We start from the raw sequence: 16463 nt of genomic DNA on the forward strand, positions 1-16463 counted from the left end.
TCAAAGGCACTTAAATATTTTGTCTTGCCCATTCACCCTCTGAATGGCACACAATCCATGTCTCAATTGTCTCAAAGCGTAAAAATCATTATTTAACCTGTCACCTTCATCTACCCTGATTGAAGTGGATTTAACAAGTGACATCAATAAGGGATCATAGCTTACACCTGGTCAGTCTATGGCATAGAAAGAGCAGATGTTCTTAATGTTTTGTACACTCAGTGTAGACACACATGTACATGTAGCTCTGATAAATAACAGGCAATGAAACTTGACAAAAAAAGAGAGGTTTTATTTTATGCTGAAACAGACCAAAATTCTTCAATCCCCCCCCTCATTTTTTAGGTGAAATGTAACAAATTCCACTTGATGATAACAGTAAACTCTTTTAACCTGATGTGAGTGAGCTCAGCTCGTCTGCCTGACAGACTAATAGCAAGGTTTGAATTACAGTAGAACTCGGGTGCTATAGCCACAATGAACAAATCAGCCTCGATGTGCCCCCCTTCCTCCAAAAAGTACTCACAAGATTTCCACGTCGGGCACCCTGGCCTTAAGAGATGGCACCCCTGAGAGTAAAATACTGACTAATAACATTGCTGAGTCACTGACTAATTGTTAATGTAGGCTTATCTTCTTCGCTCATCCTCCATGTACTTCATCCAGTCAGCCCACTAGGATCTTCTGGCTGAAGAGATCATACTCCCGGTACAGGATGTAATCTTTGAGCCGGTTGGGTAGAGGCAGGAAATGCCTGAACACTGGGGCCCTGAGACGCAGTCGGCCCAGACAGCTACGGATCTTCAGACGACAGAGATGCTGAAGACAGCGAGCGTTCTCTGTGGAGAGGGATGATGATTATGATGATGATAGACACAGTCAGATATGAGCTTGTCAATTACATAGACTGTCAAGTAGGCCTAGTTCATCAACTGTCTGAGGGACATTTTTCGGGTCCAGTAATTATAGCCAATAATTAGGGGCAAGATTTTTACCATGGTCAGGTCGCATGCTCAGGAACAACTCCAGGCCCTCAACATAATCATAGTCATGGATAATCTATGACTTCTATGAAAACTTAACTGTTTTCCCAATGAATGGTTAACAACACACATAGATGTGTTTTGTCCACCTAGTTTTGTTTTGTTTATCCACCAACCTTGAACTTTGCAGATATCAGGCCACTGCTTTTGTTCCATCAGAACAGCCTTTAGTTTCGAGCAGAAGGTCACGTGATCGACGTAATCCATCATGATACGCACCACGTGTCCCGAGTGTTCTTTCAACCAGTACACTGAGATAACCTCACAAAACTGCAAGGAAGCACATAATAGTTTTAGGTAACACTTTACTAAAAGCCTGCAGTTATTACTTAATGTGTTCTAACTTGTTATAAGCATACTAGGAGACTAACGTTTTAAAGCTAGAATCCTGAATTCAAACGATAAAGTTTATTTTGGGTTCGGATGAATTTATGAAACTTATACGTTTATTCTTCAAGAAACAATGGGTACATATCATTCATTTACATGTCCAAAAATAGATGTTGCAACTTTGTTTTCTAGCTGTAAGGAACTAAAGAATAATACTTAGCCACATAACCTGACCAGAGAGAAACCCCTGGACCTATTCACCCTACCAATAACCCTACCATGGAGTCGTGGATGACAGAATTTGTCCAGCCCTCATAGTCATCAGGAACATGGGACGCTTCACCGTACTTGCACTCGAAGCAGCGCTGGACATCGTAGCCATAGTTACAAAGCATGCGCAGGACAACCTCGTCCTTCAAGGCGTACTGCAGCGCGGAGGGGAAGTGGGTGGTATTGATGCGGGAGAAGTAGTTGACGTTGGCTCCGAACCTCAGCAGGACGTAGATCATCTCCAGGTTACCCGACCTCAGAGCCACCTGCAGGAGGGAAAAAGGTGTGTTGATAAGTGCACCTTTCTTTCAAACCTTGGTGAATCCACTACTTTATTACAGTTTTTTGTGTGTGCAACTTTCACAAGTATGTGTTACATTTTAACAATTATATGCACAACAAATCAAATCAAATGTTATTTGTCACATACACATGGTTAGCAGATGTTAATGCGAGTGTAGCGAAATGCTTGTGCTTCTAGTTCCGACAATGCAGTGATAACCAACAAGTAATCTAACTAACAATTCCAAAACTACTGTCTTATACACAGTGTAAGGGGATAATGAATATGTACATAAGGATATATGAATGAGTGATGGTACAGGGCAGCATACAGTAGATGGTATCGAGTACAGTATATACATATGAGATGAGTATGTAGACAAAGTAAACAAAGTGGCATAGTTAAAGTGGCTAGTGATACATGTATTACATAAGGATGCAGTCGATGATATAGAGTGCAGTATATACGTATGCATATGAGATTAATAATGTAGGGTAAGTAACATTATATAAGGTAGCATTGTTTAAAGTGGCTAGTGATATATTTACATAATTTCCCATCAATTCCCATTATTAAAGTGGCTGGAGTTGGGTCAGTGTCAATGACAGTGTGTTGGCAGCAGCCACTCAATGTTAGTGGTGGCTGTTTAACAGTCTGATGGCCTTGAGATAGAAGCGGTTTTTCAGTCTCTCGGTCCCAGCTTTGATGCACCTGTACTGACCTCGCCTTCTGGATGATAGCGGGGTGAACAGGCAGTGGCTCGGGTGGTTGATGTCCTTGATGATCTTTATGGCCTTCCTGTAACATCGGGTGGTGTAGGTGTCCCGGAGGGCAGGTAGTTTGCCCCCGGTGATGCGTTGTGCAGACCTCACTACCCTCTGGAGAGCCTTACGGTTGAGGGCGGAGCAGTTGCCGTACCAGGCGGTGATACAGCCCGCCAGGATGTTCTCGATTGTGCATCTGTAGAAGTTTGTGAGTGCTTTTGGTGACAAGCCAAATTTCTTCAGCCTCCTGAGGTTGAAGAGGCGCTCCTGCGTCTTCTTCACGACGCCGTCAGTGTGAGTGGACCAATTCAGTTTGTCTGTGATGTGTATGCCGAGGAACTTAAAACTTGCTACCCTCTCCACTACTGTTCCATCGATGTGGATAGGGGGGTGTTCCCTCTGCTGTTTCCTAAAGTCCACAATCATCTCCTTAGTTTTGTTGACGTTGAGTGTGAGGTTATTTTCCTGACACCACACTCCGAGGGCCCTCACCTCCTCTCTGTAGGCCGTCTCGTCGTTGTTGGTAATCAAGCCTACCACTGTTGTGTCGTCCGCAAACTTGATGATTGAGTTGGAGGCGTGCGTGGCCACGCAGTCGTGGGTGAACAGGGAGTACAGGAGAGTGCTCAGAACGCACCCTTGTGGGGCCCCCGTGTTGAGGATCAGCGGGGAGGAGATGTTGTTGCCTACCCTCACCACCTGGGGGCGGCCCGTCAGGAAGTCCAGTACCCAGTTGCACAGGGCGGGGTCGAGACCCAGGGTACAAAACAGATCATCATAATGGTTCATGTTTGAAAACACTTAGCGCATTTCCAATTGACTGAGTACAACAAACACATTCACAAAGCCACGTGTTCACTGCACCAAATCATTCTTTCAATTTGAATACATATTCAATCAAAGTATCTGCTTTCCAAAATGCAATATTCATTTTACTTTTGATATGATTTTCTTGTAATTTGTTCACACATTCATAACATTACCCCGAAGAAGGCACAGTGAGGTCGAAACATTGGTGTTTTTAAGCCAATAAATGACTGGGAGGTTATATTTATGGAGTGTGGGACTCTCTTTGTTTTCATAGCTTACAATTTATTCACCGTTAGTCAGCACCTCTACACTAAATACTTTTCTCTGAGTGCTCATGCTTTTTATTAGACTTGTCATTTGTTAACAATACAATTAATTCTCACTTAATCAAACTGCTCAAAACTGATAAGTACTGAACCAAAAGTATGTAGTGCCTAGTAAACGTACACTACCGATCAAAAGTTTGCGGTCACTTAGAAATGTCCTTGTTTTTGAATGAAAAGCAAAAAATGTTGTCCATTAAAATAACATCAAATTTATCATAAATACAGTGTAGACATTGTTAATGTTGTAAATGACTATTGTAGCTGGAAATGGCAGATTTTTTATGGAACATCTACATAGGCATACAGAGGCCCATTATCAGCAACCATCACTCCTGTGTTCCAATGACACACTGTGATAGCTAGTCCAAGTTTATCATTTTAAAAGGCTAATTGATCATTAGAAAACCATTTTGCAATTATGTTAGCACTGCTGAAAACTGTTGTTCTGATTAAATAAGCAATAAAACTGTCCTTCTTTAGACTAGTTGAGTATCTGGAGCATCCACATTTGTGGGTTTGATTACAGGCTCAAAATGGCCAGAAACAAAGAACTTTCTTCTGAAACTCATCAGTCTATTCTTGTTCTGAGAAATGAAGGCTTCGGAAAATATTCAAACCCCTTGACTTTTTCAACATTTTGTTAGGTAACAGCCTTATTCTAAAATTGATTAAATAGTTTTCCCCCTCATCAATCTACACACAATACACCATAATGACAAAGTACAATTTTTGTTGTTGAAATTTTAACACATGTATATACATATAAAAAAAACGGAAATATCATATTTACATACACTAAGTATTCAGACCCTTTACTCAGTACTACAAGCTTGGTACATCTGTATTTGGGGAGTTTCTCCCATTCTTCTCTGCAGATCCTCTCAAGCTCTGTCAGGTTGGATGGAGAGCGTTGCTGCACAGCTCTTTTCAGGTCTCTCCAGAGATGTTCGATTGGGTTCAAGTCGGGGCTCTGTCTGGGCCACTCAAGGACATTCAGAGGCTTGTCCCGAAGTGACTCCTGAGTTGTCTTGGCTGTGTGCTTAGGGTCGTTGTCCTGTTGAAAGGTGAACCTTCGCCCCAGTCTGAGGTCCTGAGTGCTCTGGAGCAGGTTTTCATCAATGATCTCTCTGTACTTTGCTCTGTTCATCTTTGCCTCAATCCTGACTATTCCCCAGTCCCTGCCGATGAAAAACATCCCATAGCATTATGCTGCCACCACCATGCTTCACCGTAGGGATAGTGCCAGGTTTCCTCCAGACATGTCGCTTGGCATTCAGGCCAAAGAGTTCAATCTTGTTTCATCAGACCAGATAATCTTGTCTCTCATGGTCTGAGAAACTTTAGGTACGTACCTTTTGGCAAATTTATAGCGGGCTGTCATGTGCCTTTTACTGATGAGTGGTTCCATCTGGCCACTCTACTATAAAGGCCTAATTGGTGAAGTGCTGCAGAGATGGGTGTCCTTGTGGAACGTTCTCCCATCTCCACAGAAGAACTTAAGAAATCTGTCAGAGTGCCCATTGGGTTCTTGGTCACCTATCTGACCATGGCCCTTTCCACCCGATTTCTCAGTTTGGCTAGGCGGCCAGCTCTAGCAAGGGTCTTGATGGTTCCAAACTTCTTCCATTTAAGAATGATGGAGGCCATTGTGTTCTTGGGGACCTTCAAAGCTGCAGAAATGTTTTGGTACCCTTTCCCAGATCTGTGCCTCGACACAATCCTGTCTCAGAGCTTTCTTGACAATTCCTTCGACCTCATGGCTTGGTGTTTGCTCTGACATGCACTGGCAACTGTGGGACCTTATATAGACAGTTGTGTGCCTTTTCAAATCATGTCCAATCAATTGAATTTACCACAGATGGACTCCACCTCCATCAAGTTGTAGGAACATCTCAAGAATGATCAATGGAAACAGGATGCACTTGAGCTCAATTTCGAATCTCATAGCAAAGGGTCTAAATATTTACAGTCCCAGTCAAAAGTTTGGACACACCTACTCATTCCAGGGTTCTTCTTTATTTGTACTATTGTCTACATTGTAGAATAATAGTGAAGACATCAAAACTCTGAAATAACATATATGGAATCATGTTGTAACCAGGTTCGATCTCGGGCTGTATCACAACCGGCTGTGATCGGGAGTCCCATAGAGAGACTGACCTTGGTCATCAGTTGAACAGTGTCTCCTCCGATACATTGGTGCGGGTGGGTGTTAATAAGCGTGGTTAGGCGGGTCATGTTTCGGAGGACGCATGACTCGACCTTCGCATCCCGAGCCTGTTGGGAAGTTGCAGTGATGAGACAGGATCGAATTTGGGGAGGGGAAAAAAATATATGATTCACCGTTATTTAACTAGGCAAGTCAGGTAAGAACAAATTCTTACTTACAATGACGGCCTACCAAATGGCAAAAGGCCTTTTGCGGGGACGGGGGGCTGGGATAAAAAAAAGAAGAATTTAAAAAAAATATAGGACAAAACACACATGACAAGAGAGACAACACTACATAAAGAGAGACCTAAGACAACAACATAGCATGGCAGCAACACATGACAACACAGCATGGTAACAACATGTTAGCAACACAACATGGCAGCAGTATAAGATGGTAGCAGCACAAAACATGGTACCAACATTATTGGGCACAGGCAACAGCACAAAGGGCAAGAAGGTAGAGACAATAATACATCACGCAAAGCAGCCACAACTGTCAGTAAGAGTATCCATAATTGAGTCTTTGAATGAACAGATTGAGATAAAACTGTCTAGTTTTAGTTGCAGCTTGTTGCAGCTAGTTGCAGCTTGTTCCAGTCGCTAGCTGCAGCGAACTGAAAAGACGAGCGACTCAGGGATGTGTGTACTTCGGGGACTTTTAACAGAATGTGACTGGCAGAACGGGTGTTATGGAGGATGAGGGCTGCATTAGATATCTCAGATAGGGGGGAGTGAGGCCTAAGAGGGTTTTATATATAAGCATCAACCAGTGGGTCTTGCGACGGGTATACAGAGATGACCAGTTTACAGAGGAGTATAGAGTGCAGTGATGTGTCCTATAAGGAGCATTGGTGGCAAATCTGATGGCCGAATGGTAAAGAACATCTAGCCGCACGAGAGCACCCGTACCTGCCGATCTATAAATGACGTCTCCGTAATCTAGCATGGGTAGGATGGTCATCTGAATCAGGGTTAGTTTGGCAGCTGGGGTGAAAGAGGAGTGATTGTGATAGAGGAAACCAAGTCTACATTTAACTTTAGCCTGCAGCTTTGATATGTGCTGAGAGAAGGACAGTGTACCGTAAGAATAAGTCTGTAACGTAACCAAATGGGGAAAAGGTGAAGGGGTCTGAATACTTTCCGAAAACCCTGTATATGGATGTGGCTGTAAATACTACATCATCATTCTCCATTAGCCAGTGTGCTTTAATAGGACAAAGTGGAGAGTCACTATGTACTACCATTTGTAATTATAGTGTAGTGTACAATGCACTGCTGAAATACCTGGGTTGTATATATAACAATATATTCCACTCATTATGTGAATTACAGGCTATGGTGATCTTGTATAATGTCGCATGGGGCAGAAATGACATACAACACGTGCTACATTTTTACAGGAGCCAACTGCTTCACAATAACCCTATTTCTGATGATTTGTCCTGAGTATGTACTGTATAAGGATAATGAAACTGTAAGACTGACATATTTCTCAACTTGCTCACAACCTGCCATTTGACAGAAATTATATATATGTTTTTTAGATTGCATGTCAAGTTTTTGTTAAATAATGTATGGGAAATTATATTTACCGTCTACTCTTGTTTCTATTCAGCACGTCAAAAAGAACAGTTTTGACATTTGTATCTTGTATTTTTTGCTATTGGATTAAATGGTAGTTAAAATGACTAAATGGTGAGCTTATCATTATCTGATGCATTGGGGACTAAACTAAACATTCTCGTGGTATTTCACAGAAAAATTAGATTTTGCATGAATGACTCAGGGGTGAAAGATGTGTGAAACCCCAATCAATGCACAATCAAAGGTTCTGAATATAATATAAGAAATTACAAGTGTTATCAGTTTAGTAGTTAAGAGTTTTTGATTGAGAAAAACTAGTTTCTGCGTGTTGATGTCATCAGGGTATTTGACAAAAAGCCACGAGAGCCTGTTTTCAAAAAGTGTCTCAGAGTAGGAGTGCTGATCTAGGATCAGGTTTCCCCTGTCCATATAAATATATCCATTATGATCTAAAATCCTAGATCAGCATTCCTACTCTGAGACTGTTTGTGAATATGAGGCCTGACCTGTAGGCATTTGACAGGGTCCTGGTTGGGCATGGCCCCAGCCTCCAGCAGCAGCTTGACCGAGGGGACATCATCGTTGGACACCGCAAAGTACAGGGCAGACTTCCGCTGGTCGTCGTAGTTACGTCGGACCCAGGGGTGCAACATGTAGTTTGGGTCATAGCCTGCCTTCAGCAGGGCCTTTAGACACTGTGTGTGACCACCAGCAGCTGCAGAGTGTAAGGGGCTCATTCCACTCTCATACACTGCGTCACAGGTCGTCACAGGGATCAGGATCTTCAGAGCTCTAAGTGATTGAGTGAGTGAGGGAGAGAGAGAAAGGCCAACTGAGCTCTGAAATGTGTTTGTGATTTCTAAGCACTAAACTCAGATCTGTGACGAGGTTTAGGGTGCAGTACCGGTGCCACCTACTGTAAATGGCCCCTGTGGGAGACTCTGTGGATGGGGAGGTGTCCGGTGTGTTTGGGGACATTGGCATCAGCTCCATACTCCAACAGCAGAGAGATAATCTCAGGGTTGCCAGAGGCAGATGCCTCAAATAGGATTGTGGCAAAATCCTGGGCCATAGACTCCACGTTGGCCCCTGCTGATACAAACAGCAAACAACAACAAATCTGTATTGCTTGTACAGAGCAACAAAAACAAAAACAAAGTCCATGCATGACATGCAAGAACTAGTTGATGCCAATTATACACCCTTATATGGGCCCAAGTCATAAGATACAGCATGTGCTTGTGTAACAGGTATGACCTATTTGCATGCCAACTAAACAAAGCATTTTTATTGATTAATTGACAGATCATGTGATTTCAACCTCCTGTTTTGTGTTTCCTGGCGGCCTCCCACAGGGCGTGATGCAGTGCAGAGGCGTGATGGATCCTATGCAGACTATGACGATTTAGTTGATGAAATGGTCAATGGGGTTTGAGCTGAACGTTTAATATGAGAAGAAGTAGTATGGATGCCTGCCTGCTGGGCTGCGCCCTTTCCTGTGCCACTTCCTGTGCCACTTCATGTGGCCCTTTTGATTTCTTTGGTTTGTTGGTATGTTTTGAGTGATTTGAACTAGACTGGTTTTAAGAGTAAAACGTAAGTGAAAATAATATTTATGGGGGAAAAGTAATTGAACAGAAATGAGAAACTGGAATGTGTTGGATACAGAATAATGGAAAAACATGCCATAAAGGGGACATCTGCAGTTGCTACATCTGATATGTACCCATTGATTCTTGAAGAACACAATTGATAAATTCCTCCTGAGCTTAGTTCAATAATTGTACCACATCAGAACCAAAATATAAGCTTGCTTTACTCCAATATTTGTAAACTAAGTAAATGTAAACAAACACTGTATAGCCTCATCTCAAAACATGGTTAAAATGATATCACTTTGATATCATTTCACCAGCCCCTGCCTCAGCTTTTTACTAAAACAGGGGTGGGGATAGGCTTTGTTATTATATCCACTGCAGATTGCCACATTAAGAAAATAAACATCCCTTTGGTTGTCTGCCTCTTCTTCACTCTGCCTGCTCAACCCAGACATAGAACCTGTCACTTTTCCACCTTGTGACATAGGGACATTAGTACAGTACAAGTAAAATCATCTAATTGAGCCAAGGGTTCCCAAACTTTTTCACTTGGGGAACATTGTCTATTTTTATGGGAAGAAGCACTGTTCATGACACAAACTGTTCACACCCCTCTTGTTGGTGGAGAGAATTTAGCTGATGTACAGCTTATTCTCTGCAATTCTACACATGTTGTCATGGGGTGCAAAGAAAACGTTAACGTTTCAAAGCAAATTTTCTTGCAATTCTATACCTTTTGACATGTCAAATGTGTATTCATGTGATATTTGAGTGACAAAAAAATTACAACAATATCTATGGGCTAAAAAAACGAGAAAAAAAAACGTTAGCTGACATGGGCTAGTTGATCTGGACATTTCTGACAAGTTATAAATATCTCTCTAAGTTATGCAATAACTAACATGACAAGAGGAATTGATGATGATCTACACCATTTCGAAATTATATACGCATACAGTACCAGTCAAAAGGTACTTACTTTGCCTTGAATTCTAAATAAATCCCAGACAGTGTCACCAGCAAAGCACCATCACACCTCCTCCTCCATGCTTCACTGTGGGAACCACACATGCGGAGATCATCCGTTCAGCAACTCTGCGTCTCACAAAGGCACGGCGGTTGGAAACAAAATCTCACATTTGGACTCATCAGACCAAAGGACAGATTTCCACCGGTCTTATGTCCATTGCTCGTATTTCTTGGCCCAAGCAATACGCTTCTTATTATTGGTGTCCGTTAGTAGTGGTTTCTTTGTAGCAGTTCGACCATGAAGGCCTGATTCATGCAGTCTCCTCTGAACAGTTGTTATTGAGATGTATCTGTTACTTGAACTCTGTGAAGCAGAGGCTGCAATTTCTGAGGCTGGTAACTCTAATTAACTTATCCTCTGCAGTAGAGGTAACTCTGGGTCTTCCTTTCCTGTGGCGGTCCTCATGAGAGCCTGTTTCATCATAGCTCTTGACGGTTTTTGCGACTGCACTTGAAGAAACTTTTAAAGTTCTTGACATTTTCCGGATTGTCTGACCTTCACATCTTAAAGTAGTGATGGACTGTCGATTCTCTTTGCTTATTTGAGCTGTTCTTGCCATAATATGGACTTGGTCTTTTACCAAATAGGGCTGGCTATCTTCTGTATACCACCCCTACCTTGTCACAACACCACTGATTGGCTCAAACGCATTAAGAAGGAAAGACATTTCACAAATTAACTTTTAACAAAGCATCCCTTATTATTGAAATGCAATCCAGGTGACTACCTCATGAAGCTGGTTGAGAGAATGCAAAGAGGATGCAAAGCTATCATCAAGGCAAAGGGTGGCTACTTTGAAGAATCTGAAATATATTTTTTATTTGTTTAACACTTTTTTGGTTACTACATGTTTCCATATGTGTTATTTCATAGTGTTGATGTCTTCACTACAATGTAGAAAATAGTCAAAATAAAGAAAAACCCTTGAATGGGTAGGTGTGTCCAAACTTTTGACTGGTACTGTATATACATATAATTATATCATTTTGGGGGGTGGGGACCCAGGCCCACCACACAGTTTGAGAACCACTGACATACTGTACCTTTCTGGACGAGGGCTTGGACTACCTTCACATGCCCACACTGAGCGGCAAGGGCCAGGGGTGTGAGCCCATAGTCGGACCTGGCGTCTGGGTTGGCCCCAGACCTGAGAAGCAGCTCCACAAATTCCTCCCGTCCCAGCTTGGCAGCCTCGTGGAGGGGGGTCCTGCTGTGACATCCCTCCAGGTTCACATTGCTACCGAACCCCAGTAGGAGCTTGGCCAGGTCCAGACGATCGTTTCTGATAGCTGTTGGATGGAAGGAAGAAGTGGGATAAGTCTGTAATGATCCTACATGTCCTAGAGTTCTTCTCATTGTCAGGACTACATAGGCTTACATTTGGACTGTCTATTGTTCTGTCAGCTCTACGTTCAGTTATTCCCAGAACCAAATATCATGTGATAACCTTCAGTATGTTTTGAGTGTATTAATAACAGAGGATGCAGACAGGTTTACCTATAACTAGCGGGGAGTCCTCTTCATCATCCTGGCAGTCAGAACTGGAATGATTCTGTAGCAGGAAGGTGGCGTTCTCCATCAGACCTCGCTCCACCGCCAGGAACAGAGGTGTCTTTCCCCGGTCGGTCCGACATTGCACTGCATTTTGACTCGACGCTGAGGAAGGCGTACATCAAGTCAGTCTTATGATCTATCATTATACTTTAAATATTATTTTGTAATTGAAAGGAAATGTGAACTCATGTTCACATTTGACTATAGTGAACAAAAATATAAATGCAACATGTAAAGTGCTGGTCCCATATTTAATGACTTGAAATAAAAATCCCAGAGATGTTCCATATGCAAAAAATGCTTTTCTCTCAAATCTTCTGCACAAATTTGTTTACATCCCTGTTTGTGAGCATTTCTCCTTTGCCAAAATAATCCATCCACCTGACAGGTGTGGCATATCAAGAAGTGCTTGTGCTGGGGACAATAAAATGCCACTCTAAAATGTGCAGTTTTGCCACGGATGTCTCAAGTTTTGAGGGAGGGTGCAATTGGCATGCTGACTGTAGGAATGTCCATCAGAGCTGTTGCCAGAGAATTGAATGTTAATTTCTCTACCATAATCCGCCTCCAACATTGTTTTAGAGAATTTGGCAGTACGTCAAACCTGCCTCAGAACTGCTGACCAAGTGTAACCACGTCAACCCAGGACCTCTACATCTGGCTTCTTCACCTGCGGGATCGTATGAGGAGGGGGTGGTGTGGAGTATTTCTGTCTCAATAAAGCCCCAGTGGCTCACAAGTGGGTGGGCCTATTTCCTCCCAGGCCCACCCATGGCTGTGTCCTTGCCCAGTCATGTGAAATCAATAGATTAGGCCTAATGAATTTATTTAAATTGACTGATTTCTTTATATTAACTGTAACTCAGTAACAGCTGATAAATTGTTGCATGTTGCATTTATATTTTGGTTCAGTGTACTTTCGAGCTTTGAAAACATCAAACTTTCATTTTGGTGTTTAATGTCCCTTTGATTGTTTGTATCTTCTCGAAACAATACATGATTTAATTGACCCTTATGTGTAGGGATGTACTAGATGAGACAAAGATATACAAACCTGCAAAGGTGACCTCTAGAATATTTTGGTTCTTCTGACTAACGGCCGCATGTAGGGGGATCCAGCCTCTGTTGTCCACTTCAGAGAAAGCACTCTGGCTGACAGACAGCTGGCGGAGAGCTGCTTCATCACCTGGCAACAAACCAGGAAGCAGAGAGGATTATCAAGGAGACACTGTTATGGAGACACAGTAAATAACCAATAGTGCAGAACCGGCACTCACTACTCACCTTTTCTGATGGCGGAGAAGATTTTTACATTATCTGTTATATCTTGACTGTGGAAAGAAAAAAGTCACACCATAAAAGCTGTGCCACCAACCTCATGATGAAGGTGTGAATTCCAGATACAGACTTTATAATTTATAACCTCTTTATGTCTGGAGAAGTGTTTACAATCTCAGGACCAACATAAAATGTATAACTATCCTACTATCTGGGCAGACCTGTGTATCTGTGTCTGGTGTGCTGCTAAAGGTTCACAAGGGTGAAGCAAGAAGCTGTGTACCTGCACTCATCCCCCAGGCTGGAATCCTGCGATTCAATCTGCTTTTTACATTCCAGAAGACTCTGTTCAATCATGTATTGAGTGTCCACATCCTCATAGCCGTCCCCTTCATATCCTAGTTCGTCAAAGTGCATGTCCAGGCCTCTTGCAGTCTCTCTAGTGGGGATCTCTCCAGCTAAACTCAACAAGACAAACTATCACCTGGCATGACCTATGGCCTATAGCATGGCATGCACGTGACAGGCACATCCCTTCACAATCAATCGACCAGGTTTACATTGTTTACTATGCCTAACAATAGTCTTAGTTGGTTTGGTGGAAATGCCCAATAATTTACACAGACTCATTTAATTTGGCATGTTGCATCATGTGTAACAAAATAACAGGTATCCAGGTCAAGATATTCATAAACACATCCACGCAAACACATAGAAGTTCGTGAGTCATAACCCCTTGTTGTGAAATGTCAAGCATGCATGTGTTCAACGGCCCCATGGCGCAGTAAATGGCAGGTTTCAAATGTTCCATTTTAAGGATGCATTTGTAATGAAATGTGATACAGTGTTTCAATCTTAATCTAATTAAGGGCTGTAGGTCTATAGCTAACAATCTCATGGATTTTTAGAATCCTTCACTTTTTTTTTTTACATATTGAAGAGAAAAAACCCTTACAGTAGACATTTAGTGTAGGCCCACGACTCATTTACATGAACTTTTCATATGATCTAACACACCAAGACTAGGTTTATACTATGATGCAGTTTGTTTTCTTTTACCTTTCGTAATCAGGCTGTAATGTGGCTATGGCGTCCTTCGTGGTTTAAAGGGGATCCGTTTTTCTCCATTCTGGGGCTATTTATACCTCCCCTGCTATAAATACCTGATCATGAGACAGACCAGCACCCAGGGTTTCTCTGTACCTCTGGCACACTGAACGACACTCACTGACACACTTTTCCTGCTCCTGCATGTTGCTACTGATAGACACAAACAGATTCACTTTTATGACGGAATTCATGCTTTTATAAAGATTACAGACTAGAACAAGTAAATAAGAAAAAGATGCATGAAAGACTATTTGCATGAAAATTCTTCCTTTAAGATACACAATTGAACAGTTTACAGTTTTGAAAGCGGAAAGAATGCATGCAATACCTTCTAAGTGAATTGTCAGTGCATTATTTTAAATAAGACAATTGAATCACCACCCATACCTATGTGAAAATGTCCAGTGTAATGAAGTGTCTGTCCATCATTACTCACCGACAGCATCCTACAGGAAGAGTGTTATCATGAACTGTTTCTCTGTGCTACTCCAGTTGTTTGAAGGTCACCAGACTTCTGCCTGTGGAGAGGATGGATGGGTTGCTGCCCTGCACAGGTTCTGGCTGCTGGATTCCTGTCACTCACTATGACCCATGTCTCATCACTCACCAGACACCTCCACTGAAGTGATCAATGTAATCCTCTCTGCCTCTGAAGGAATGCTGTGAGAAAAGAGAACCGTGAGATCACTCTTGGCAACAACCACAATCTCTCTTATTGAACCTGATAACCTTACAGGAAGTTAGGCTAAGTGGATGTACTGGTACTGGTACTTCCTGTATATAGCTCCATTCTTGTGTCTTTTATTTTATTCCTCGTGTGTTAGTATTTTATTTTTAAACTCTGCATTGTTGGGAAGGGCTCGTAAACAAGCATTTCACGATAAAGTCGACACCAGTTGTATTTGCCGCATGCAACAAATAACATTGATTTGATTTAAAGCTCTGGAATGATTTACACAAAATATGACAATTTAGTATTTAAAACAGAGACTTGGAGTATTGAAATGTGTTAGTGTATTCAGTTTTAGCACTTTTCCGTAATTCAAAGTTACTTTAGTTGAGGGTTTCCATGTATCTGACCCCCACCTCCACTAGGTGGAAATAATGTTTACATGCACATTAATAATTCAATATTAAACTGATTATGTCAGTAGGCAGAGTACGGCAATAGTCATGTAAACACTTTACTCTGCTTATCGTGGTCCTTCTGTAGCTCAGTTGGTAGAGCATGGCGCTTGTAACGCCAGGGTAGTGGGTTCGATCCCCGCGACCACCCATACGTAGAATATATGCACACATGACTGTAAGTCGCTTTGGATAAAAGCGTCTGCTAAATGGCATATATTATTATTATTATTATCTTAATCTGCGTAAGGTCAAAAATCGAAGTAAGCATACTCTTATTAGATCACCTGTTTTTCTGATCAATCTTTTTATTAGGACATGTAGATAGGTTAATCTGCGCTCCAGCTGTGTATTTGATCTGCACACAGGCACGAGTGACATAAAAAAAACAAAGAAAAACTGAAAATATGCATTTTATGAACTTTTAACATACAAAATTAATGTCGCAAAAATAACATGTTCGCTTTGGTAGAACGTTTATTTTGATTGCCATTCTTCTGCATGTGTCCATGTACACTGAACAAAAACATAAACGCAACATGTAAAGTGTTGGTCCCATGTTTCATGAGCTGAAATAAAAAAATCACAGAAATGTTCCATATGCCGAAAAACCTCTCAAAATACCTTCTTCAAACCTTATCAAAATATGAAGACACTGATTAAACAGCATTATCATTACACAGGTGGATTTGTGTTGGGGACAATAAAAAGCCGCTCTTGTGCAGAGTACTTCTGTCTGTAATAAAGGACTTTGTGAGGGGAAAAATCATTCTGATTGGCTGGGCCTATGCCCTGCAAAGCCCACCCTTGTCTGCACCCCTGCCCAGTTTTGTGAAACCAATTGACTAGGGTCTAATTAATTCATTTCAATGGACTGATTTCCTTATATGAACTGTAACTCTGTAAAATCGTTGAAAATGTCACATTGCATTTATATTTTTGTTCAGTATAAAAAGAATTAGGGAAAGTACAGATTATTCTCACAACATAAGAATGATCTGACAGCATGTTTTCTGTCTGTGACAAAGTACTAAACGAACTGAATTATAATTTCAGAAGCAGCTGGCGACGAGTCCACGTGATCTTTTCTATTCAAACTGTCCATTTCATATCCTTTCTATTAATCCCAAACATGTCACTTTCA

General features: G+C 41.7%; 1 protein-coding gene across 2 annotated transcripts; it reads right to left on the minus strand.

Annotated features, from left to right (window-relative positions):
- Window positions 1-281: 281 nt before the first annotated feature.
- Window positions 282-14310, minus strand: LOC118388218 (dynein axonemal heavy chain 12-like). 2 transcript variants are annotated; one of them, XM_035777045.2, is made up of 11 exons: window positions 14144-14310; window positions 13368-13542; window positions 13091-13137; window positions 12861-12992; window positions 11750-11908; window positions 11296-11541; window positions 8542-8716; window positions 8131-8416; window positions 1652-1909; window positions 1160-1313; window positions 282-839 (listed from the first exon to the last, which is right to left on the minus strand). In XM_035777045.2, the coding sequence occupies exons 2-11, from the start codon at window positions 13499-13501 to the stop codon at window positions 667-669; spliced, it is 1764 nt and encodes a 587-aa protein (XP_035632938.1). In that variant the 5' UTR covers window positions 13502-13542; window positions 14144-14310; the 3' UTR covers window positions 282-666. The 2 variants fall into 2 exon arrangements, with proteins under 2 accessions (XP_035632938.1, XP_035632939.1); XM_035777046.2 differs by having other exon boundaries at window positions 8542-8713; window positions 14144-14309.
- Window positions 14311-16463: the final 2153 nt, after the last annotated feature.

The sequence above is a fragment of the Oncorhynchus keta genome, chromosome 10 (genome assembly GCF_023373465.1).
Source record: "Oncorhynchus keta strain PuntledgeMale-10-30-2019 chromosome 10, Oket_V2, whole genome shotgun sequence".
NCBI lineage: Eukaryota > Metazoa > Chordata > Actinopteri > Salmoniformes > Salmonidae > Oncorhynchus > Oncorhynchus keta.

Excerpts from the sequence above, each read along its gene's own strand:
- LOC118388218 (XM_035777045.2), bottom strand. The coding sequence starts at position 13,501 with ATGCACTTTGACGAACTAGGATATGAAGGGGACGGCTATGAGGATGTG. Across the intron at positions 11,542-11,749 it reads GGACTCCCCGCTAGTTATAG|CTATCAGAAACGATCGTCTG; the intron begins GTAAACCTGTCT and ends TCCATCCAACAG. Across the intron at positions 840-1,159 it reads TGATATCTGCAAAGTTCAAG|AGAACGCTCGCTGTCTTCAG; the intron begins GTTGGTGGATAA and ends CCCTCTCCACAG.